Source organism: Chinchilla lanigera, unplaced genomic scaffold (genome assembly GCF_000276665.1).
Source record: "Chinchilla lanigera isolate Chin_1 unplaced genomic scaffold, ChiLan1.0 scaffold00014, whole genome shotgun sequence".
NCBI lineage: Eukaryota > Metazoa > Chordata > Mammalia > Rodentia > Chinchillidae > Chinchilla > Chinchilla lanigera.
In genome coordinates this window covers 27,008,132-27,033,490 of record NW_004955415.1, presented here as the reverse complement: position 1 = coordinate 27,033,490, position 25,359 = coordinate 27,008,132, and the positions used below count along the sequence as shown (strand labels likewise).

The following is a 25,359-nucleotide window of genomic DNA, read 5'->3' as shown; positions in this document are numbered from 1 at the left end:
CACACACACACACACACACACACACACACACACACACACACACACACACACACACAAAAGCAAAGGCAAAACAATAAATGAAAAGAAACAGCAAAACCCAAATAGTCAAAGTTCCTAGTTCATTATAGGAGAGAAATCTGGGTCCCAGGAAGTGCTGATGACCTATCCAAGTGCCACCTGAGCTCTGCTGAGTAGGACATGTCCCTCAAAGGGACATGCTGATGATACCACTTAGGTCTCCTAAGGAGGAAAATGCCGGTGATGACAAGTGACAAGGTGTCTGCTACTATGCACTCTTGCTAAACTGTCCTCAAGAACGTGTCCTGACTCTGGGTGGTGAACTGCGCGGCTGTCTGCCACCTATGTCCCCAGCTAGAGGACAGAGCAGACAGTGCCCGATGGATAGTGTTTCCCGTGAGCAGGTTCTGGGGAGCGCTGAAAGCCATCACCAGAAAAGGGTCTAGATCAAAAACGACAGGAACATGTTGTGAACTACATCCCTATGATGACGGTAGGTTCTACATGAAAAGTTAAGAAAGTAAGCTCTGACCTTACTGATGCCTAATTCACAGATGTATTTCCATACTTCATGTGATGATGCAAATGAACTATTTCTCTGAATCATTGGATTCTGTTTGCTTTCTCGAGCTGTTTCTGCCTGTAGGGATTGAAATATAAGAGATCTAAGCAAGAATATTAAGAGTGTTTTCTGAATGCAATTTATATGGAGTCAAACCATCAGCAGAACTTACTGTGTTCAGTAAAAGTGACCTATTTCAGCATTTTAGATTCAATCTTACAAAATGATATATAAGACTAAATATCTTTTATGAAGAAACTTTTTAAAAAAGGACTTGTGACATTCCCTCAATTCTGCCTCACCTTGGATTGTAGGAATTTAAAACACTGTTGGTTGAGCACCTCTACAAATTCAGATTCGAAATCCTGGTCACTGTACCAGGCCCCGCCAGTCACAGATCGGTCTGGCTGCAGATTGTACAGCATATACACTTTCTTTTTGGAGGCCTAGGGAAGAATATGCACAGTTAGTGTGTTTATGACAGCTTCCTAAATCTATATAAAAAAAAAAACTATTTTAGAACAATTTCAGGTGAACAAATTATTCCTATATACTTTACTTCCTCTATTAGTAACATCTTGAGTTAGTATGCCACACTTGTTAGGATTAGTGATACAGCCTCTCTTCTTTTTAAGGTGGGGGGTCTCACTACATTGTCCAGGCTGGTCTCAAGCCGCTGGCCTCAAGACATCCCAGCTGCAGGGACTCTAGGCTCTCCCGCTGCACCCACCTGAGAGCATGAGTAGCTGAAGCTCACACTCCGAATTTCACGCGTTTTTCCCCTACTGACTTTATTCTGCTCCAGGATCCCACCCAGGGTACCACATTACGTGCAGCTGCCATCTCCTTAGGCTCCTTTTGGTTGTGATAATTTCTCAATCTGTGTGGACTCATGATATTTATTATACAGTATCAGTTCCAATCCAATACTACTTTGTTATTCCAACTGTTTCAGTTTTAGGCATGGAAACTTTTCAGTTGGTTCTGTATCCCTTTGACATGCCCCCATCACTGTGCGTGCATGTGTATGTGTATGCGTGTGTGTGCACAGTAGCACTTTCTCATGTGACCAGATGTCAAAAGCAGTGTATGTACTTCCTACCTAAGTCCTAGAATCAGCCATTACTCCAAGGAGCCCTGGCTCACTGTATTGGACAATGGAATTAGAAACCAGGACTTGAGCATTGGGTATGTTCCTGGCTCCGGGGCGCTGCTACTCTCAGGCCTTCTCAGCTGACAGGGCAAAGAGATTTGTGTAGCCACCAACTCCTATATATACACATATATATCATGACTATGTCTATGGGAACCACCTACATACACTAAACCAAGTATAAAGCTGCCTTTCTCAGCTCTAATCCATTCCACATGATCAGCCTAGCCTCTGCCCCTTGTTTATCCATAACTTCCTATTCCAACAGTCAGAAACCTGAATCTCACTGTTGTTTCATAAGGAACCGACTAGTCTTTCTCCCCATTCCTGGGAAGTAACCTCTACATTTTTGGAACTTCCCAATGTGAGGACCCAGGGCTGGGGATATAGCTCAGCAGCATAAGTGCCTGCTTGGCAAGCGCAAGGTCCTGAGTTCAATTCCCGGTACCAAAAAACAAACAAACCAGTATGAGGACCTTTGTTATTCATAGCATGTCTCCTGGATCACACCTGGGTCTATGCTAACAGTTGGCTCCCGATGGATCCCTAAGTGGCTTTGGGATGGGAGTTGTCCATGCAATTACAGGGTTAGAGCTCTGAGCCATGTGATACTAGTCTAACCTCTTGAGGGGAAGAGGGGATGTAAAGCTTGAATTCAGTTATGTGGCCAAGAATACAATAACCATGTCTATGTAATGAAACCCCAACAAAAACTCTATCACAGCTTGGGGGAGCTTCTGTTACAGCTTAGATTGGGAATGTCCCCCAAAGGCCCCATGCATTAGTAGGCAGGGCTTTTGGAAGGTGACAGACTCTTGGGGGTTTACAGCTTTCTGTTAGGAGGTAAGGGCTGATCGGAACAGGAAGCCACCTGGGGTGTGACCTGGAAGGGTGCATCTCCCTTCCCAACTCCTCCTGTTACTCTCTGCTTCCTGGGTGCCATGATGTGAGCAGCTTTCCTTTTCAGCCGTTTCACCATGCCCCTCCCTCCTTGGAACCAACCAACCATGAACTCAAAACATGAGCCAAAATAAACCTCCTCCTTTAAGTTGTGTGTGTTGGGTATTTTATCTCAGGAATGAGAACGTAACTAAGAGAGCTGCCATGGTTGGTGATCACACACCAATCCATCAGTAGGGTGATATATCCTCGAGATGTGCAAGTTGCACGTTGGAATCATCCCATCCTTGCCCCACTGTATCTTTGGTTGGCTGGTACTTTGTGTCCTTTATCCTAGAATCATCATGGGAAGTATGGCTCTTTCTTTTTTTTTTTTTTTTTTGGTTTTTCTCCGGTACCGGGAACCGAACTCAAGACCTTGCGCTTGCCAGGCAGGCGCTTTTGCCGCTGAGCTAAATCCCCAGCCCCCAGTATGGCTCTTTCAAATGGGCCGCTGGAATGCCCAAATTCACTGCCAGGTGGTCTAAGTGTGGGTGGCCTACACTTGTGACTGGTGGGGAAAGATAGGACAGTCTGGAAGGGGCCTGTGCCGCTAACCTGTGTCTGAACTGCACTGTAACTGCAGCTCCCATTGTTTACATGAATGTTGAGTTCCAGTGCACTACATACAGTATAACAATATCGCAATGGCTAAGCAGCATCCTCATGGAAAGATCTTCATCATCTCAACTGCAATGCTAAGAGACACTTCCTTTTGCCTTTAGTTTTGTAGAAATCATTTCTTTCTTCCTTTGTTTCTCTCTCTCCTTTCTTTTTTTGTGAGACAGGGTCTTGATACGTAGTCCAGGCTCGCCTTGAAGACACCATATAGCCCAGGCTGATCTTGAACTCATGGAGACACTCCTGCCTCAACCTCCCGGGTGCTAGGATTACACTGTGCACCACCATGCCTGGCTACTTCCTTCCTTTCTTGAGACAAGGTCTCACTATTTTGTCTAGGCTGGCCTTAAACTCAATATATAGTCATTTAGGCTGGTTTGAAGCTTGAGACTCTCCAGCCTCAGTCTCCTAAGAGCGGGAATTATATTCACTCATTCATTTCATTCATTCATTCATTCATTCATTCATTGTCTTTTTGAGACAACGTCTTGCTATGCAGTTCAGGCTGGCCTCAAACTTGCAACAATCCTCCTGCCTCAGCCTCCCAAGTGCTGGGAGTTCAGGCGTGCACCACCACACCCAGCTGGAATTACGTTTAAATCACAACATAAGTCAAAGAATAAAATTTGAAATATACTTGCAACAACAAATGTAAGTGAATATTTTGAGGGAAAATATAGAAAGACACTCACCGCTACAGACTTAACAGCTTTGATAAGCTTTTTACTTTCCAAATTCTTTAGAATTTTGTTGATTTCCGTTAATGGCAAGTTACTTTTATATCGTATATCTCTGCTCCATATTCCTATAACAAAGAAAGGACACTGAAGTATAGTGTTTATGGACTTTTACTTTCATTCCTATAGCTGTTTCTCATTCCAAAACTATCGAAATAAAGCTGACAGCAAACCTTTTGACAAAAAGCGGCCCCCCTCTACCCCCGCCACCGCCGCCGCCCCCACCACCACCACCAATACTGGGAACTGAGCCCAGGGCCTTCACCCTGAGCTACATCCCCTCGCCTTTTATTATTTTGAGATGGTCTCACTAACCACTAAATTGACCAGACAAGGCTCAAACCTGTGATCCGCAAGCCTCAGCCTCCCAGAGTGCTGAGATCACAGATATGTGCCACCGCACCTAGTGACATCTACAATCTTGGCACTGTTCAGCAAGAGGGTTAGGGAAGTAGACCTGTGAGGAACACCAGTCAAGACACTGCCATGCTACATTATGTGTCCAAGGTATCATTATCCACAATTTACACCAAGACGAAGAAACAGAGGTTAACAAAATGGTTATGGCTTGAATGTGTCCCTCAAATTTCACGTGTTGGAAATCTCATCTGCAAAGCCATACGTTAGTGACACTTAAGAGGGGGCACCCATGGGAGATGCCTGGGTCACCAGTCCATGCATCACCATGTCACCGAGTCAACAGCTGTGTTTACAAAGTGAGCCCTTGAGGGACTCCACATAGCAGTCCCCTCAGCAAGCAGGTGCTTAGAGGTGGTGCAGGCCTTCGGACTTCCCAGCCTCCAGAGCAGTAAAAAGCAAACTTCTTTTCTTTATAAAATTACCTCATCTGTGGTATTTAACTAGGTAGCAATAGTAAATGGACTCAGACAGTCATATAGCTAAAAAATGACAATTAAAAAACAATCTTGCCAGGGGTGGTGGCATATGCCTGTAATCCCAGCACTTGGGAGCCTGAGGCAGGATGATGGTTGCAAGTTCAAGCTCGGCCTGGGCTACAAAGTGAGCTCAAGACCAGCCTGAACTGCATAGCGAGACCCTATCTCAAAAAGACAAAAAAGAAACAAAAAGAAACTTAAGTTTTGAAAAGGTAATTCATTCATGTGGCGCAGAATTCACAGGTTTCTTCCTATCTCTGGCCACAAAAGTGGCACCCTTGGATGTCCTTCAAGCCTACACGTTTTAAGGATATTCGCTCCGTCCCCTCCCTCCCTTTCACAAGAATGGCAGCAGGACACTCTACCTGCTAAACCTCACCACTTGATCCTTCACCAGCTCACCTTTATTTCCTGCATCCTCTATGATCTGATAGACTAGCTTTTCCTGGTTATCTGATCCTTTCATTTTACTGCAGGGGAATAAAGTAGAGTTAAGAAGGGAAAGTGGGGGTGATTAACCTAATATCTACACGACTATGTAAATGAATCGGCAGACAAAGCCATCACAGTGGCTTATTTACTAAACGGGCTTACCTTAAAAAGAATGAGACAGAGCTGTATGTATCGACATGAAAAGATGTCCAAGATACAGTAAGTGAAAAAAGCAAGTTACAAATAGTATGGACAGCATGATCCCATTTTTGTTTAAAAAAAAAAGAAAAAGAAAAAGAAAAGAGATTATATATAAATATATAATCGTCCATGCGTATTTATATGTCTATATATCTAGCTAAAAGGACACATACATTACTAAGAGGTTACACTGGGAAATGGAATGTGACAGGAAGCAGGGATGATACAGGACAAGTTTACATTACAACAGCTTTGTGTCAGCTTTTTTTACTAACACATACATTACTTAAAATTGAAAAGATAGGTGCTTACCCAGCATTCTGAGAGTCCTTTATTCTGTATAAGAGGCCTGTATTACTTCTTAAGAGATCCAACTGACCCTAAGGATTTTTTTAATAGAAAACAGAAGTCAATTATTTTGGAGATATATTAATTCCAACATCAAATGTTAATGCATTGTTTAGTATTTTTATGATACAGGCTGCAAGAGTCTACCTCCCACATTTATTTGTTAATTTCTTACCTGAAACTGAAGTTTTTACATGTATATCATATACAATGTACTTTCAAAACTTAACTACTTATCTCAAAATACATCAAAGTATCAATACTAATAATTTCCCACATGCTAGATCCTGGTTTAGTTATATGACCAATACATTAAAAAAAGTTTAAAGGGGCTTTAAAATAACAAAAATCCATATTCAGATCCAAATAATATACGTGTTATGGTTTGTGCCTAGATGTCCCCTAAAGCCTCATGTGGTCATATGCAGGGCTTTTCAGAGGTGTCTGGACCTACAGTGTGTGATGCTGTGATCAGGGATGATGCTGGGATTGGTTCATGGTGCGATACTAGGCTTAAGGCTGCCTACCCTGGGTGTGATTGCTACCTGCCCTAAGGGTGGCGAGTCTGTATAAAATATAAGGGACAGAAAGAAGGCTCCTGCTTTTTGCTTGTTACTTGCTGCTTGCTGCCTTCTACCTCCCATGAACTGTTTCTCCTCTGCAATGTCCCTCTGCCATGCCACCTTGCCTTGGAGCCAGCTGACTACGGACTGAAACCTCTACAAACTGTGTGCAAAAATAAACCTTTCCTCCTCTAACTTTGGGTGTCAGGTATTTGTCCCAGCAATAAGAGAAAATAGGTAAAGAAACAAATATAATAAAAATTAAAACGTTTGTTTAGGCAGGGTATAGTATCACACATCTATAGCAGTTGGGAGGCTAACACAGGAGGATCATGAGTTTTAGGCCAGCCTGGGCTACCTAACAAGACCTAGTCTCTAGTGACCAAAATATAAAAAATAAAAACATATATGTAACATATATAGTCTGTTTAAATAAAAAGTTCAGATAAGGCTAAACAGCTAAACATGCATAAATATTCAATAGCACAATGATAAAATTATAAAGTAAAGAATGACATTTACTGATGCACATAATTTTTATCTTATTACACGAAAATTAGGTGCAGAAGTCAACTTATGGATAAAAGGCTCAAAGTAGTATTATTTTTATACCAAAAGCAAGACAAAGTATGTTCTGCTATGCTTCTGAGCTTCCACTGGCTCTCACTTTAGGAGAACCCAGGTGGCTGAGAAGCCCCCATCCCTGTGTGTTAGGCCAGGAAGGCAGAAGATCTGAAGACTGATTTACATATTGGATGAACTGCAAGACCCCCCTCAACTCTACCAATGGCAAAATGGGACCACAAAACTCAATTCAGAGATTCCACTTGGTCATTTACTCTGCCTATGAACACGTACTGAGCACCTCTATTGTGCCAGGTGCTATGATAGGTCATTTAGGAAGAACCATACACTTTTTGGTTTTTTGCCATACTGGGAATCAAACTCAGGGCTTCACTCATGCTTAGTCACAACTTCAGCCCTCGGCAAGCAAACCCTAACAGGGAAGCATATAACCAACTTTAGCACTCTCTGGTGGGCATTACGATAGAGCTAAGGATAGGAAGGTACTCAGGGAGGTATCTATGGCCCACATTGCATTTCTAGGTGACTTCCTGGAGACAGTTACAGAGCTGAATCCCCATGATCACTGCGGTCAGTGAGTCCAAGGAGAAAGAGAAGGGCCTTGCAAGAAGGGAAGACAGCACAAGCCAAGGCCCTGATGTGTGAAGCAGTGTGATGAGGCAGGAAAACAAACACAGTCCACTTCCTTTGACAAGTAACTTCTGAGGCAGAGTGGCAAAGAACATAAGCCTGCAGCGAAGGCAGGGGTACGGTGTGGTAGACCCAGGAGTTTGGATTTGTATCTGGAGATACACAATAGAGTGTTGGCAGATCAGAGGTGGGGGAGTGGCTCTCTGAGGCATACAGAGTCCAGGAAGCCAGTCAGGATGTTGCTGCAACAGCCCAGGTAAAGTGCAAGCGCCTGAACACAGGCAGGAAGAATAGGAATGGAGATGGGGAGAAATGTGAACACTGTTTAAGAGCTAAGACTAGCAACACTTAGTGATTTATTAACAATCACTCTTTTACTCAAAATCTTTCAATTGCTCCTGCCTATACCCTGTAACCAATAGGACAAGAAGTAGGTGGCAGGAGCAGAGACAGTGAAAGAGAAGAAGACACTGAGGATGTTCTCCAGGCAGGAAGAGAAAGCTAAGAGGGAAGTCAGGTAACACAGAGGAGTACTATCTATCCCCTGCCACAACCCCTGCCCTTCCTGGAGCTGTACACTTCCTTTTTTGGGAGGCAAGGAGTACTAGGGATTGAACCTAGGGCCTTCACAGTAGACTATATCTCCAGTCTTTTTAAAATTTTTTATTCTTGAGACAGGGTCTTGGTCTTGCTAAGTCACTAAATTACCCACGCAGGACTCGAACTTGCTATCTTCCTGTCTCAGCGTCCCAGAGTACTGGGATTATAGGCATGCACCACTATACTGGTGCGCTACCATACCTTCCTTAGAAGCTATAGATGTTTAGTATGGTCAAATCACTAGAACTTCCAGACACTCCTTTACCTTTGGGGTAAACGGGTACCTTTGGCCCCCTGCTTGTTTATTATAAATAAAATTCCATTGGAACACAGCCACACACATTTGCTTATGTATCATCACCCATAACTGCTGCTTGTTCAAATGACAAGAATTAAGAATCTGCTACAGAAACCACAGGGCCCACAAAACCTAAAAGATGTACTACTTAGCTCTTTACACAAAGTTTGCCAGCCCTTGAAACAGAATATTGAAAGAAATGGTTTAACAAATAGATCACCAGTCCCCAAATCTCCATATCTACATTCCTTAAAATCCCACAACACTGGCAGACTTAAAAAGCAAATCAGAGCTGGGCATGGTAGTGCATGCCTGTAATTCCAGCACTCAGGAGGCTGAGGCACGAGGATTGCTACAAGTTTGAGGTCACCCTGGGCTACACAGTGAATCCAAAACCAATCTGAACTACACAGTGAGACCCTTTCTCAAAAAAAAGAAAAGGAAAGAAAGAAAGAAAAAGTCAAATCAGTCATACAGATGAGGCCCTGTACAAAACTCTTACCTAATTACTCATAAAATGGAAATGCTCTCAAGAAATGGGAGTTTTCACAATGGGAGAAACAAAGAAGAAATAAGATTTACAGCATGAAGTACACTACCAGTAGGTGGGATGTTTTATAAAGTTGGAGGAGAACAGCAGTAAGGCCCCAGGTTCTTAAGAAGGGCAAAACAGGTGAGAATAGGCAGATGGGCTTCTCTGCAAACTCCCAACGTGCTGTGTCTGCAGGCTGAGGGCTGAACTTCCAAAGGTTCAAAGCTGCTGCCTCTCAAACAGATTTATTCCTGCTTTCTGAAAACTCAGCAACACTGTGGAGCGGGTTACCCCAATAAACAGACCCTGTGATGACTCAGAAAAATCAGAGGGACACTATATTACATGGGCTGCTGCAACACCAGCAGCAGGAAGCAAACAGAAGGTAAAAACAGACTATGCTTATGTGCTCTTACCTACTAATTAGGTTAATAAATTCTTTTTTTAATTCAAGAGGTCTGGGTTGCTTCTTGGTTTGGAGTCTTACTAGACACAACTAGAGTGTAACACACTTTCTAGTTTTATGTCTAGTGTATTACTCAGGATTCTTCAGAGAAAAAGAATACACACACATCTCTCTCACTAGTAAAGACTTACTTTACCCATGCAGTTCATGAAATTATGGAAGTTGAGAAGTCCTGTGATCTGCTTTCTGCAAGCTGGAGACTTGAGAGAGTCAGTGGTATAGTTCAGAGCCCTGAGAAGCAGAGAGCCCATGGTATAGATTCTAGTCAGAATCCGAAGACCCTTAGTACCAACAGTGATGATGGCAGAAGACTGATGTCCCAGCTCAAACAGGTACAGTAGGTTGAACCTTCCTCTGCATTTTTGTTCAGGTCCTCAGTGAACTGGATCATGTCCACACACCCCAAAGAGGACCAATTAAAACGCTAATTACTTCCAGAACATTCCTAGAAACAACATTAAGCCAGACATCTGGGAATCCCAGCTCTAGTCAAGTTAACAAAGAAAATTAACCATTACAACTACATGTGAGGCAATGGCAATCATAATAAATAATTACTGTATGTGAAACCAACTGGATTCTTCTTACCATGGACAAGAGTCTATTGATGGCCACTGCCCGCTGTTGGGCTTCTATATGAGGCATTTCATTCTGAATTACTTGGTCTGTGATTCCATGAGGAAATTGGTGACATAATTCTATAATCCTAAAAACAAAGGTTTTAATAATATCATGTTTACTTGTTTCAAGGGGTAGTGGAGGAAAAATACAGGCAAAACAGTTTGAAACTGTACTTTTCCCACACTTGGCAGACAATCTGGCTTTCTATGACAGTCCTGAACCAAGCAAGTTAAAAACTGAGAAAGACACTTGGTGTTATTTAGAGAGGATTTTTCTATTCCTCACAAATATGAACTTGAAATTACAGCAAAGTCTAATTAAAACAGAGAAACTTCAATTTTATCAGGTGGAAGATGTAAAACAAAGTTAAGTCATAAGTCTGTAAGCACGAGGTAAATGTGGACATTTCTAGTGAGAAGCCAAATGTGTTATAACTCTCCATAATTGGGGCTTGTCTGGCAGATCATGCCTACCAAACAAATCCAGATCTCGTCTTAGGGTCAATAAATATGTTATTCGCGACAGCATGAGAAATTTGGGTTCTTTTAAGACTGTTGAAAGATTAAAAGAAACAATGGTATACTATAAAATTGGGAGAGGCTTTAGGTGCCCTAGAATCCTGAATTCAACAGTCCAGAGAAATCATCTGGCATGCTGTTGCTCTGTACTCACAAACTGCACTCTAGCTCCGTCCAAACGTTCTGTTGTGAGAATTACAGAAAACCCTGGACTACAACATGTACCCACAAGCACTTCGAGAAGAAAGCAAGTCTTCTGTCATGCGACTGGCTGCCTTAATGCGGAGGGACGTGCAACATCGCAACTTTCAGGTTCCGAGATAAAGCTGCGAGCTGTCAAACCCGTTTTGAACTGCTTAGAGTTCTGCTCTCCAGGGAGTGGGGCGGCGTGTCCAAGAATCACTGTCCGCGTGCTCCTCCCGGCTCGAAAGGCCTCTTTTGAGAACCCCTAAAGAAATGGTCCGTTGCCCAAGGGACAGGCCGCCCGCGAGGGTCCCGAATCGGGATCTGAGCCTCAACAGTTTACCTGTTTTCTATTTCGACCGGAACCGCGTCGGGCGTCTGCACCTTCACCTTGACTTCAGCCATGAGAGCGCAGTCCTCGGCCCTGGAAGAAGAGACGCGCGCAGAAGCCAGCCAGGGAACCACAGGAGACCAGAGAGACAGCACCGGGCCGGGGGCGGGGGCCTTCCTTTTCGAGTCGCAGCCGGTCCTTCCTTGCCTGTCGGCCTTAGGCAGCCAAGCTGTGCCTGCTCCGCGCCACTCTCCGGCGCCGCTACAGCTTCTTATTCATGGTCAGAATGGCAATATCTGTCGGACAGAGAAACACGTTCCGTCATGCTTAGCGGAGACAGCACCTTTCCGCGCTTTCAAACCTTTGTGAAGGCATATTCTTGGACGCCTACAGCAAAGCACACTGGAAGGAGCTCCTGGAGGGTACCAGTCACCCCGCCCAGTGGGGAGGGCGGGGCTAGTTGCTAGGAAGCGGATTTTTCCGCCAATCATCTGCTCAGCTCCCAGTGGGCACGCCACCCCTCGCCGCGTCTGTGGTAACCCGAGCGGCAGCGAAAGAGAAAGCTAGAAGAGGTGAGGGGCAGGCGGCAGATTGGGGGCTGGGGGCGGGTGGGTTGGGGGGGAGCCCGGGGCTCCAGATCTCGCTCTCCGCTACAGGAGGGGGAGAGGGGGAGGAGGAGGGCCACCCTCACTCCGAGGGAAGGATGCAGGCGTCCTTGACTGTCCCTGATGGGAGGGGGCGGAGGACCGGACTGGGTTCTGCATATGGGTAGCGAGGAGGGGGTCCAGGTGCAGGGATCTGGGAGGTGGAGATGCATGCTGTGGGCCGCATCTGCAGTTTGCGACTAGAATCAGCTTTTTTCACCCCTTTGCTTGAGGACCAGTAGCCATCCCAACTTCTCAAGGTCAGCTACAGTCCCTACGTGCGAATTACTCTCCATGTTTATTTCTAACTAATTTTCAACTATTTTTATTGTAACTTCTCCCACTTGAATGGCAGTGTGAGTATGAGCAAGTCCCCCCATATCCGACCACAATTCCGTGGGCCCTGGTGGAGCACTGTCAGTACCTGCAATTTGTATTCTTCCATCAGGAGCCATCCGGCCAAAGGTTAAGTCCCTCTTCAACCTAATTGTCCCACTCCTGAGAATACGGTTAGCTCAGACTCAAACCACCGAGCTGTGCACAATAGCACTGTTAGCGTTGCCACAACGAACACCAAAAAGATGCTCCATGTAGTCTAAAAGCCCAGTCACAAATTCATAAGGTTAAGTAAATTGTAAATAATAAAATGAATGTGCAGAAAGTAGACTATAGCCGTTTGTGGTGGTGCATACCTGTAATCCCAACACTCTGGGAGGCTGAGGCAGGAGGCTCAAAACTTCTAGCCTAGATGGGTACAGTGGTGCACACCTGTAATCCTAGCATTCAGGCGGCTGGGGCAGGAAGATCACCACGAGTTCCAGGCCAGCCCGGACTATGTATCAAGACCCTGTCTCTAAATAAATAAATAAATGTTCCAGCCCAACCTTAGCAATTTGGTGAAACTCAGAATAAAAAATGAGAAATGTTTATAAAAGAGCTGGGAGCCAGGCATGGTGGCACACACCTGTAATTCCAGCACTCAAGAGGCTAAGGCAGGTTGATTGCTGTGCATTGGAAACCAGCCTGCACTATAAAGCAAGACCCTGTCTCAAAAATAAATCGATAAACAAAAAATACATTTAAAAATAACATTTCATGCTGCACATAGAGTTGCTTCTGTTTACCCTGTATGATGATTTCCCTTGAGGTCAAGAGAGATGGACATTAACCAGAGGCAAGAAGGAGTTTCAGTTTTCCAGAAGAAACTGAGGTCAGGAAGTTAGTGATGGTCTCTGTTCTGTGTTAGTCTTTTTTTTTTTTTTTTTTTTGGTCTTTTTGAGGCAGGGTCTTGCTATGCCGTTCAGGCTGGCCTTGAGCTCACTTTGTAGCTCAGGCTGGTCTTGAACTTACTATGATCCTTCTGCCTCAGCCTCCTGAGTGCTGGGATTACAGGTGTGTGCCACCACACCCAGCGGCTGTGTTAATCATCTACTTACTTTTATTTTTTTAATTTTTTTTTTTTTTTTGAGGCAAGGTCTCACTATGCAGTTCAAACTAGCCTTCAGCTCATTATATAGCTCAGCCTGGCCTTGAACTCCCAGTGATCCTCCTGCCTCAGCCTCCCAAGTGCTAGGATCACAGGCATGCACCACCATTCCTGGCTGCCTTAGTCATGTAAAATAGCAACTCCTTCCCTCCATCATTCCTGCTTCTTGCTTAGAAGTGAGATAGATACATTCCCCACACAAGACCTCATCAGCAGCTTGGCATGGTGACTCATACCTATAATCCCAGCACTTGGGAAGCTGATTGGAAGGAGGATTGCCACAAGTTTGAGGTCAGCCTGGCTATGTAGTGAGTTCAAGGCAAGCCTGAACTGCATAGTGGGACACTATCTCAAAAGAAAACAAATTGGTGAGAAAAATGGAAAAACAAAAATAACAGCAATAAGTGAAAATAAATAATGTTTAAAAAAAGACCTCATCAGCAAAAATGCAGCTGAAATGTAATCATTATTTCAATTAAAAATAGGCTGATATTTGCAGGGGGCATAGTAGCAATGTTGCCTTTAGATCTTACTAGTTCTGCTACAGTTAAATGAGCAGCTGCTTTTCAATTTTTGCATGATGGCATTTGTTTTCATCGACTCTTTTGATTTAAGGAGCGAACATGACGGCTGGTTCCGTGTGTGTCCCTCAGATCATACCACTGCGAGTGCCTCAGCCTGGGAAAGCGAACCATGAAATTGATAATAATACTCTTTTGGAAATGAAATCAGGTAGGAATCTCATGGATTTGAAATTATTTTAAAAATAACCTTGCGGCACTCTTTGTGTTCATGTGGTTGCTGCCTGATCCCTTTTTGCATGCTGTCTTTAATCAGGAATTAAGAAGTTGCAAAACTTCCACAGTTTGAATCCGTGTTGCTCTTTGATGACGTAGAGAGTGGCATATATTTAGATAAAAATGGTTGGCTTTGACTAAACTCTCATCTGTACAGGTGCGGAGTTGCAGCAACATCTTCACTCAGCTAAGGGACAATGTCTAGTTTTTTGATGCTTCCCCATGCTTTCACAGGATGCTTACTATTTTTCTGGGGTAATAAATTTGTCCTACTAATATAGGCTACTATGTAACAGGCTAGAGATTGAGTGCAGGCTCTGACAACATCTAGTGGCCTCGGGCACATGACAGTCTTTCTGAGTCTGTTTTTTCACAGTGAGATGAGGACAGTTGTATTCACCACTTAGAGCCACTGTAAGGATTAAATGAGTTGGTACATATGTAAGGTGCTTGTGGTATAGCATTTAGTGAAAAAAACCTTAACTATTATTGCAAAAATAAAGCGCAGAATATATTTCCTGGTAATATTTATTCTTCAAACTCTTAAATGAATTTATATATGTGTATATATGTGCATACCTGTATATATACATAGGCAATTAACATAGGAAACCTTCATAAATAAAACTTGAACAAATATTTATATTAAAAGACTTAGACTCCAGTTTTATATGTTAATAACCAAAAGGTATACAGACAACTTACCTTCACTTGTGGCATGACCCTTGTGCTTCCTAGACCAAGAAAGAATTCCAAGGAAGAGTCGGTTATGCTCTACCAGTGATGGCGAACCTTTTACAGAACAAGTGCCCAAGTTGCAACCCCAATCCCACTTATTTATGGCAGAGTGCCAACACTGTAATTAAACCTGAATACTGACATTTTAGTTTAGAAAAAACAGTCACACACTAACATCTTTTGTCCTAGAAGAAAAACACAATAACAGAGCTTTCAGTGATGCAAACGGCTTTTTACTCAAGGTAAAAGCTGGCATTTAGTGTGCTTTTTTTGCACTGTTGTCGGATGCACAGCTGCTGGAGTGATGCTGGGGTGACAGAGAGGGCTTTGTGTGCCTACTTTGGCACACGTGCCATAGGTTCCCCAACATTGCCCTGTACTATGTCCTCCTTTGTCTTAAAACCTAATATAAAAAAAAATAAAATAAAACCTAACATGGTTTTTAAAAAATCATAAGCCAAAATAAAAATTTTAATACAGTACCCATACCTCTGAAGAGAAGTTATATAATTACTGGCAAATGATAATACGAATAATAGGGTATCCAAATTCTTTAACATTTCAATGTCAAATGAATAAAGAGGTTCCACAATTCAATACCAAAACCAAAAATAACCCTAAAGAAAAATGGACAAAGGCTGTGAAAAGACATTGTCTAAGAAAGGAAATGGAAATGTCTCTTACATAAATGAAGACCTGAGGATGTGACCCTGCTTGTGTAGTGCAGGTACCCAGTGGGACAGTTATGTAACTATGACTTAGCACAGGTAAACATGCATGCACTGGTTACAACATTATGTAAGAATGTACATATGAGATAACAATCTGTATAAGAATTATACGGTAAGGATGCAGGCGGCTCTGGCTCTCTGCTCTGCCCCATGCTGCCTGCTGTTGTTGTTGATGTCTTGCGTAGGTGCGTCCTTTAACCTGGGGACCTCACCTGTGAAAATCTCCCAGGGCCCCTTGAGCAGGCCAACATTGGCCATACTTTATCTCCTGCTTAATTTATGCCAGGGCACTTCACCATATGACAAACTGTATTCATTTGGTTGTTTGTTTACTGTTTTTATGTCCTTCCTGAAATGTAAGCAGGGAGTTGGGTCACTTGTGTGTCCCCAGTGCCTAGAACAGTGTCTGCCACATGATAGATATTCCAGAAATATTTGTTGAATGAATTTGTATCTCATCAAAATACAAGAGAAAGGGGCTGGGGATGCGGCTCAGTGGTAGAGCATGTGCCTACTATGCACAGGGCTTGGAATCTGATCCCCAGCATCACATTAAAAAAAAAAAAGAGGGGCCAGGTATATAGCTCAGCAGCACAAGCACTTGCCTGGCAAGCCTGAGGTCATGAGTTCACATCCCAGGAAACAAAATAAGCCTGGCCCAGAAAGACAAGTAAATCATGTTTTCTCTAATATGTGGAAAAAAAAAAAAAAAAAAAAAAAAAGGAAGGTGGGTTGAAACTACAAGATACTATTTTTTTAACTTTGAGAATTAGCAAAACTAAAAGAAAAACTGATTCCACACTGCTGGAGACTGTAATCAAACAGGCACTTCTGTGCATTGCTGGTAACAGCGTAAATTGCTTAGTTACCCATGGAGGGCAGCTGGGCAATATTAATTACTATTATAGGTGGAAATCCAGGCCAGTAGTGTGTGCTTATAGTCCCAGCTATTTGAGAGGCTGAGGCAGGAGAATTTGAGTTTGAGGCCAGCCTCAGAAACCCAGCAAGTCCTTATCCCGCACCAAAAAAATTACAAATACACATATGTTTTAACTCAGCAGCACTATTTCTACATATTTGTTCTACAGCGTACTTACAAGATTATTCACTACGGTGCTTATAATTGCAAAAACTAAAGGGAAGGAAGAAGGGAGGGAGACGAGGAGGGGAAAAGCAAATGGCCTGTATATCCATTGTAGGGAATTGGTTAAATTATTGCTCATTTATAGGCAAGAATGCAACGGGGCTGTAACAAAGAACACAGAAGCTTTTTATGTGTCAGAATAGGACAGTATCCAAGACACGCTGATGAGTGGAAACAGGAGTACATGGAACAAGGCCAGCACTGGGGTAAAAAGGGAGCGTAATAAGAACATGTACCTCCATGTGTACGTGCATACAAGATATCGATGGGTATGGAAGAAACCATTGGTTGCCTCCTGACAGCTAGTGTGGGAGCTGGCAGTATAGCCCTTTCTAACCTTTTGAATTTTGAATCCTATGAATATATTGCATTTAAAATTTTTTCTAGTACAGAAGTTATATATCAAGTCCAAATAAGATATAACAAACCATTTCTTAAGAAATGCCCAGGAGTCAGGTCCCAGGTGGTCTAGTGGCTAGAATGCCCAGATCTAGAGTTGTAGCTGAGTGAGCTCAGAGCTTGACTCCTCTATTATTTAAGCTTGTTAATCTCTCAGGGATTCATTTTCCCCCTTTATAAACTGGGTATGAAATAGGGCCTACCTCGTGTTATGCAGCTGAAGTGAGTTCTTTCATGTAACACTGTGCTAATGCAGAGAAACCACAGGGTTTTGTTAGTTGTTAAGAGTGCTTGCCTAAAACCTGGGAGGCTGAGGCAGAAGGGTCACTGCAAGTTTGAGGCCACCCTGGACTACATAGTGAGTTCAAGGCCAGCTTGAACTGCACAGCAAGACCTGTCTCAAAAAAACAAAAATTCAAAAATGCTTGCCTAGCATGCATGAGGCCCTGGGTTCAATCCCTAGCACCCCAAAATAAAACAGAAAAGTGCTTCAAAAAATTAAGATTAGCTTCTGCGTTCTGTTGTTCAAAACTGACTCACATGTGATTTATACCAGTGCCCTATGGATGAAAGACTCAGCAGTTCAGGAGGTTGGACAATGGATCCAACCTAGTAGAAGTCAGACCACAACTCCTCTATTATTTAGCAAGCTTGTTGATCTTTGAGGGATTCACCTTCCAGACCTACCTCATGTTATGCAGTTGAAGTGAGCTCTTTCATGTAACACTATGCTAATGCAGAGAAAGAACAGGATTTTTGTTAGTTTTATTGTTGCTTCTACAATATGTAGAGAAAATCTCCTGGAATAATGGATCTGTAGGCATTATTCAGCAACTTGCTACTTTAGTTTTTTTCTCTTTTGGATTTTTCAGACACCCCAGATGTTAACATATATTATACCCTGGATGGCAGCAAACCTGAATTTGTGAAGAAAATTGGTTATGGTGAAAATAACACATTGAAGTACACAAAACCTATTACTCTGCCTGATGGGAAAATACAAGTTAAAGCTATTGCCGTGTCTAAGTAAGTTAAGAACTCAGTGATTAAACTGACTTCCAATATAGTAACACTGGGTTTTAATGTTACTTCTTTCTGTGACAATCAGTGCTGCAAAGGGCACTAATGATAAAGTTATTTTAATTTCATCATCTGTCTGTAACTTTTGTGTTTTATTTACCTTTTGGGGGGGTATGCTGCAGAGTGCACAAGTCCTAAGCGCACAGCTGTCTGAAGTGTTATGTTAATAATGTTTTTATTTCAAATTCCACACTGGGGTTTCCCAAAGGAAGAGACCTTCCAGGGCTGGAGCCTCCAAAAAGCTTGGCTCAGGTGCAGGCGCATGTTTAGTGAATGATTCTTGTGTCCCCCAAGTTCCGTGTTCCACTGCGCCCCCCCTGTCTAAAACCATTCTCTGCTGACCTCACTGAGCTTCAGAGCTACTGTTGTATCAGCTCGGTGGACCTTAGCAAATTGAAGAAGAACATATATCCTCTCTTCTCTGCTCAGGGTCTGCCCATTTGCAAATATAGCAACACCATCTAGTTAGGAAGCCTTCACCGTATATTGTGAGAGGGGAAAAAACCTAGACCTCAGATGTTGAGCAAGTTCTGGTGGCTGGCATACAAAAATCATTTTGTGCAGCAAAACAGGTTTGGCCACTTTTGAGGAATGTGTTTAATTAAGCCCCAAACCAAATGTTCTACCTGGCTGACTCAACTGGGTTACAAAAACGCCCCAGGATCCCCCTGCTGGCTAAGCTGCTGCGTGGCTTTTTGGGGAGATGGGCAACTTGTATACCAAAGATGATTTTTCATTTGGCACATAAAAATAATAATTTTGTAAAACCTTTATATAATACTGTAATTATTTTTACTAAGTATTGGAATGTCTGGCCTTTCCTCACTTGCTAAGTCCCTTCTATCAAAACAAGTCATTATGCTCTGGTAAGCAGAAGCAGGAGGATCACGAGTTCAACTGAAGCCTGGGTAGGTTAGTTACCTAGTGAGACACTATCTCAAAATTAAAAAATAAAAATAAAAAATGGCTGGGGCTATTGTTCAGTGTATCAGTGTGAGGGCTCTGGGTTAGATCCCTAGTACTGCAAAATAAAACAAAATACCAAGTCATCTCAGTTATGAAAAATTAAGCTAAACACTCTGGAGTCTAATACTACAAGGCAGAGGCCTATATATGTCACAGGTAGTATTCTTTTTTTTTTTTTTTTTTGAGGCAGGGTCTCACTATGTAGTTCAGGCTACCATGAACTTGCTTATATAGCCCACGCTGCCCTCAAGCTCACACTGATCCTCCTGCTTCAGCCTCCTGAGTTCTGGGATTACAGGTGTGCACTACTGCACCTGGCTACAGGTAGTATTTGTTTTTTATTTTTTGTTTTTTGAGACAGGGTCTTGCTGTATTGTTCAGGCTGCCTTGAACTTGCTTGTGTAGCCCAGGCTGCCCTCAAGCTCACACTGATCCTCCTGCCTCAGCCTTCTGAGTGCTGGGATTACAGGCATGCACTACCATGCCCAGCTACAGGTAGTATTTGAATGAAGAAGTAATTTAATGGCTAAGTAGTTTGAAGGAGTTAATAAAGCTTTCAAGAGGCTAAAAAATAAGGTCATTCTTTATGTCTCTCACCAATTGGTCCATGTCTGTAACATATGGGGTTGAAGGGAACCAGCAAAGAACACCAGGCTTGTGTAAAGGCAACATGGCCTGAAATTTATTGTGCCTGGGTGCAGGCAGAGAGTGCAATAGGACCATCTGCAGTGAACAAAGAGAAGTGTGTCCCTTTTTATAGGGATGGAGGCTGGGGATTTAGCTCAGCAGCACAGCACCTGCCTGCCAAGTGTGAGGTCGTGAGTTCAATTCCCAGTACCAGAAAAAAAAAAAAAACAAAAAAGAAAAGAAACACACAGTATAGGGATGGAGAGAAGGCAGGGGACATCAGGTGGGAAGATCCCAGTGAACATCTGTGGTTACAGTTCTCTGGCAACCTTGCATCTCAGTGGGCAGAGTCCTTGAAGTGTCCAATGTGAATTCTCAGATGTTCCAGAACCTGCAAACTTCCTTGTCGTATCTCACCTCCTTTCCTGTGCTTGCCAGTGACAACCTTGGTACTGAGCTGAGTTCCTTGCAGAGTAGTGCTTCTGCTGGCAAGCAGGCCGGGGGCTGGGAGAGTCGGGTCTGGTTAGAGCCTTACAATACCGCACTTCTCTGGTACCAAATTCTGTCTTGGTTACTTTTCTCTTATTGCTGAGACAAAGTACCTGACATCCAAAATTAAGGAAGGAAAGGTTTATTTAGCTCACAGTCTGTGGAAGTTTCAGCCCGTACTTGACTGGCTCCAAGGCAGAGTGGCACGTGGCAGAGGGCAACAGTTCATGGCGGCGGAAAAACAGCAAAAGCAACCAGAGAAGTGGGGTCGTTACTGTGACTATACCTGACGATGTGGTTCAAACGCCTTTGGAAACAGCTTGTGGAAGTGTTTGGAGAGGTTCGGAGATGTCCCCTGAAAGAGTAGAGCTGGAACACTACTGTTTGTCTGTTCTGTATGGGAGATTCTGGTAAGAGCGCAGAAGACCAGAAGGCTGACAGAAATCCTGCCGGTAAAGACTGGATTCGGGAGGTTTCTGCTGGAAGGAAGGACTGCATTGGGTGCTGGACTCCAGACGATGTGTGTTATGGCTTGGCAGAAAGTTTGTCTGCATTTTGCTTGTGTCCAGAGACTTTGCCTGAGACTGAGATTAAGGGCGATGGACTCATTAATCTGGCAAAAGAAATTTCAAGGCAGTTGAACGCTGGGGCAGTGGCATGGCTATTGTTGGGGCTTTTAGCCAGATTTATATTGAGCAACAGGAGCAAAATGGAGGAGCGGCAAGCAAGCCAGTTTCCCTCCCTTACATTGTATGCAAACTACCCACCCCCAGGGTGGGTGTAGCACTCACATCCCTAATTCCAGCATTGGAGCATGAATCAATCAAAAATCTAGAAGCCTGCCCCATGACTACATGAGGATTTGGGGGGGACATGCAGACACAAACCGTAACAGCAGCCATCGTCTCTGTGATACTATCATGTATGTTTGCTATCTTTTCTTGATAATTTTAACAGCTTCCAAAACTTAACAGGAAAAAAAAAAATTAACAGGGAGTATCATTTTTCTAATACTGAAAACATAAGAATAAATAATAATAAATAAAGGATACTGAAGTTATAGCGCCAGTGCTGCTCAACCTTGGCTGCTGAATCAGGTAATGCTGCGTAACAAATGACTCAAAAAACGTGGTATCTTCTAGGGACAGCCATTGCGTTTGCCCATTATGCCGTGGCAGTGCATCAGGCAGTGCATGTGGCAGGGTGGCTTTTCTGCTGGTCTTGCCCAGGCTCACTTACGTGGCTGTGGTCACATTTTGGCTCATGGTGCACTGGATGGCATAGGAAAGTTGACTTGCGTGGCTGGTGTCTCCAGCAGGCTGTCCCGCCTCAGCCCCAAAAGCAGCAGGAGAAAGGCTGAGCCCACAGGTGTTTCTCCGGTGTCGGCCTGTGTCTTACCTGCTTCCTGCGCCATAGCAAGTCACAAGGCCACCCACGAAGGCAGCATGGGGGCGTTCTCAGGGCCTGGGTGCAGGGGGCATGGCATGTTGGCCCCTGACTGTAACTGCCAAGCACAGGTGCACATTAGAGCCATGCAAGGAGCTCTGCAGGGTGCCCGTGCTGGCCACCCCCTGACCAATGATGCAACAATCTCTTAGGTGGGACCTGTGTGAGTATTTTTAGTTTCCAGGTGCTGCCAATATGCAGCCAGTATCGACCACAGCAGACATGAGCTGATGGAAACATGTTTCCATTCAGAGAATTTCGGCTGACAACTTTCAAAATAGATTTTTATGAAACTGTCAAGTTCTAGGATGGAAAAAAGGCATAAGGGCATGGTCGCACGTGTGCTTTCATGGGCTCACGTATGGAAATATGTGTACAGATGTGGACCTATGAATTTCATGTCAGGAAATGGTCAGAAAGGGGCACAGGTGACAAAAGGCAGGCGCTTGAGAACAACTTAGGAAGGGGACCAGTTTGCCATGTATGAGTCCATGATCCAGTCCAGGCTCTACATACTCAGTCATGTGCCCTGCTTGTTGTTGTTGTCCTGGGAATTGAACCCAGGATCTTTACAGATACATCACTAGCACTTTATTTTATTTCACCTCTTTAAGATTTTGAGACAGGGTCTCACTAAGTCACTAAGTTGTCCAGGCTCATTTGAATTTGCCATCTTCCTGCCTCAGCTTCCCAGAGTACTGGGATTACAGGTATGCTTTGCCTTGCTTTAGAAGCTTGCTTTCTGATCAGCAATGTTCTGTCTCAGTATAATAACACTGTACATCTTGCTAAATCTTGGAAGCAGCCTATATATATGTCCATCAATAGATGAATGGATAAAGAAAATGTGGTATTTACACTCAATGGAGTACTACTCTGCCGTTAAGAAAGACAAACGTGTCATTTGCTGGAAAATGGATACACATTGAGACCATAATTTTTTTTTTTTTTTTGTCTTTTTGAGATAGGGTCTCGCTATGCAGTTCAGGCTGGCCTTGAGCTCACTTTGTAGCCCAGACTGGTCTCAAACTCACAACGCTCCTCCTGCCTGAGCCTCCCGAGTGCTGGGTTTACAGGCGTGCACCACCACGCCCAGCTTGAGACCGTAAATTAAGTGAAGCAAATCAGAAACACAAGCTTGAACATGGTATGGTTTCCTTTATATGAAAAGTTTAATAGGATTGTTTTTCAGCCTTTTGGCTAAGACCAAGTGAAAAATTTAACAGGAAAAGGGAGAGAGAAACTTTGATGTTGTTTGCTGTTAAACATTTCACAGTTGCTTTGGAATTGATGTGTGTGCATTCCTAAGAATTTACCTAAAGAATCTTAAGCCAGTTGGGACACTTACTTATTTAAAGCTTCAAACATCTTAAGGCATAAAAAATTGGCTCATAAGCAACCTGAAAAGCTGCTAATGAAACAGATAAAATATGGAGAGCAAAGCAAGAACACCAAAGAAAGAAGATAACTGAAATTAAAAAGTGTTAGATGTCGGGGCAATTCCAGCAGAGTCACTGGCTGAACCAGCAAGACACAATGGCGGCCAGGACAGGAAGAGAGGGTTTGACTGAGATTATTCAGCCGGGCTGTTGGGTTGGTGCTTTGAGGCCCTGTGTTTTAGGGCCATTTGTTACATAGCAATAGGGAACCCAAATGAGAACGGAGAAGGAAAGGCTGTACAGAAACCATGTCTTTTTTTTCTTTTTTTTGAGACAGGGTTTCACCATGCAGTTCAGGCTGGCCTTGAACTCACAGCAATCCTCTTGCCTCAGCCTCCCGAGTGCTGGGATTATAGGCATGTGCCATCATGCCTGGTAGAAATCATGTTTTGATAGCACCAATTTATTTTAAAATATATTAAATTTAGTGGCTAGGCTAAGGAACTTTAAGTAGTTATTTTAATTGCTAGAAACCTTTTTTTTTTTTTCATTTCCATTTGTTCAAATATGTTTCGTTTCATAGCATTCTGGAGGCTGAGGCAGGAGGATCATTGCAAGTTCAAGACCAGCCTTGGCTACAAAGTGAGCTCAAGGCCAGACTGAGCTGCATAGCAAGACCCTGTCTCAAAACGATTAAAAAAAAAAGTTTAGTTTCAGTGGCAAACATTACCTAATAAGGCATAGTATAACATTTTTAGCCATCTTTTTCTTGGAAGCATTGTATAACATGTATTATTTACTTTCTTTCTTTCTTCCCTCCCTCTTTTGCCTCGCTCCCTCTCTTCCTTCCTCCCTACTTTCTTCTCCTTCTTCTTCCCTTCCTCTTCCCCCTTCTCTTTCTCCTCATCCTCCTTCTTCTAAAATAACTTTCAGAGACAACAGGCAGAGTGGAATTGTCACAAAGGTGTTCCAAGTGGACTATGAACCACCAAGCACAGCCTCTTCCGAAGACAGAGTTGAAAGTGTTCTCAGAGGCCCTTCGAAGCAGGCGAGTCATGAGACCACAGCACGTTCGTGTCCTTTCTCTGTTCTTGGTCCCTTCCCTCTCGGTGGGAATCTTTCCTGTCCTCTCGTCACCTCCGCTCACAGTCAGGTCCTCAGAGCCAACGTCAGCGTGAACCATCACAAATTCTTCACTGATCCCCCAGCCTTCGGTCACCCCTGCTGCCTTCTAGGAAATCCTGGAGCCTAGAGTTCCTACCCAGCCTCTCTTCCAGCCCTGTGGCTTCCAAAACCCTTCCTTACCCCTTTCCTTACCACCAAAGAAAGCAGAAACCTCACGCCTGCCTCCCAAGGGACCCATCCCATCCTCAGTCAGCCTTTCACGATGTCTCTGACTCTGCACCCCCATATAAATTGCAGCTAAATTAAACTGTGTGCTGTGCTCTGCTGCTGCACCCGGCCTTCCCCATTGAAAACTGTGCTGCTCACGTGGCAACCAGCTCCCTGCCAGTCCTTCCCGGGCACTGTGAGCTTGCTCCGGCTCAGGCAGGAGAGGGCAGTGGGTTTGTACTTGGGGAATGCATTCCTCAGCCTAGCAGAAGCCCCCGGTGCCTTCTACTTCTTAATGCCCAAACATTTACAAATCCTGGTATCTTTGGACAGTCCATTCAGCCTCTCTAAAAGGATCAGCTGGGACATCAGGCCCTGGGTCATCGGCATCAGTGAGACAGAGCCAGGTCGCAGGGCCCAGGGAGGGCTGGCTTGGGGCAAGGCAGCAGCCAAGAGGGTGTGGTCATGGGAAGCAAGAGGCAGCCTAGGGATGTCTTTTGAGCCCAGGCAGTGGGTGCAGGCTTGAGGTGGGTGCAAGTGCAGTCAAGGCAGAGCAAGCTTTGCCCAAGGCCACACTCACACACCAGCAGGTGCTCAGGTTTAAATCAACCTGGGGTCAGAGTCCGTGGAAGAACGCGCAGGAGGAGGGTGTCCAAGGGCCATGTGGACAGATCATGTACAAAAGTCCTGTCTTGGTCTGACCCCGTGCCACCTTTGCCCTGGATCTGATGGTCCCCTGATGTTACTGTCTCCCCAGCAGCGATGCCCTGCCACATGTGTGAAGCCCTGCCCCCTCCTAGGGCCGCATGACGACGGGGAGGGGCTGCCACCCAGACCTGCGCTGAATGGATGGGCGGCCCAGCGCCA

General features: G+C 44.0%; 2 protein-coding genes across 5 annotated transcripts in view; one reads left to right on the top strand and one right to left on the bottom strand.

The window, feature by feature from the left end:
- Positions 1 to 11,410, bottom strand: part of Polr3f (polymerase (RNA) III (DNA directed) polypeptide F, 39 kDa) — a 14,395-nt gene extending 2,985 nt beyond the window's left edge. Inside the window, exons 1-7 of one of the 2 annotated variants that reach the window (XM_013512230.1) lie at positions 11,247 to 11,410; positions 10,170 to 10,287; positions 5,872 to 5,939; positions 5,329 to 5,396; positions 3,986 to 4,098; positions 883 to 1,026; positions 551 to 658 (exon numbers count right to left, since the gene is read on the bottom strand). In XM_013512230.1, coding sequence (XP_013367684.1) covers positions 551 to 658; positions 883 to 1,026; positions 3,986 to 4,098; positions 5,329 to 5,396; positions 5,872 to 5,939; positions 10,170 to 10,287; positions 11,247 to 11,308 — 681 coding nt within the window. In that variant the 5' untranslated portion in view covers positions 11,309 to 11,410. Of the gene's footprint in view, positions 1 to 550; positions 659 to 882; positions 1,027 to 3,985; positions 4,099 to 5,328; positions 5,397 to 5,871; positions 5,940 to 9,712; positions 9,813 to 10,169; positions 10,288 to 11,246 lie in introns of those variants that run through there. The other variant, XM_013512231.1, reaches the window with a different exon arrangement.
- A 313-nt stretch (positions 11,411 to 11,723) lies between these two features.
- Positions 11,724 to 25,359, top strand: part of Dzank1 (double zinc ribbon and ankyrin repeat domains 1) — a 51,954-nt gene continuing 38,318 nt past the window's right edge. For all 3 annotated transcript variants that reach the window (XM_013512229.1, XM_013512228.1, XM_013512227.1), the window contains exons 1-4: positions 11,724 to 11,806; positions 13,980 to 14,096; positions 18,046 to 18,199; positions 24,094 to 24,208. In XM_013512229.1, coding sequence (XP_013367683.1) covers positions 13,988 to 14,096; positions 18,046 to 18,199; positions 24,094 to 24,208 — 378 coding nt within the window. In that variant the 5' untranslated portion in view covers positions 11,724 to 11,806; positions 13,980 to 13,987. The remainder of the gene's footprint in view (positions 11,807 to 13,979; positions 14,097 to 18,045; positions 18,200 to 24,093; positions 24,209 to 25,359) is intronic.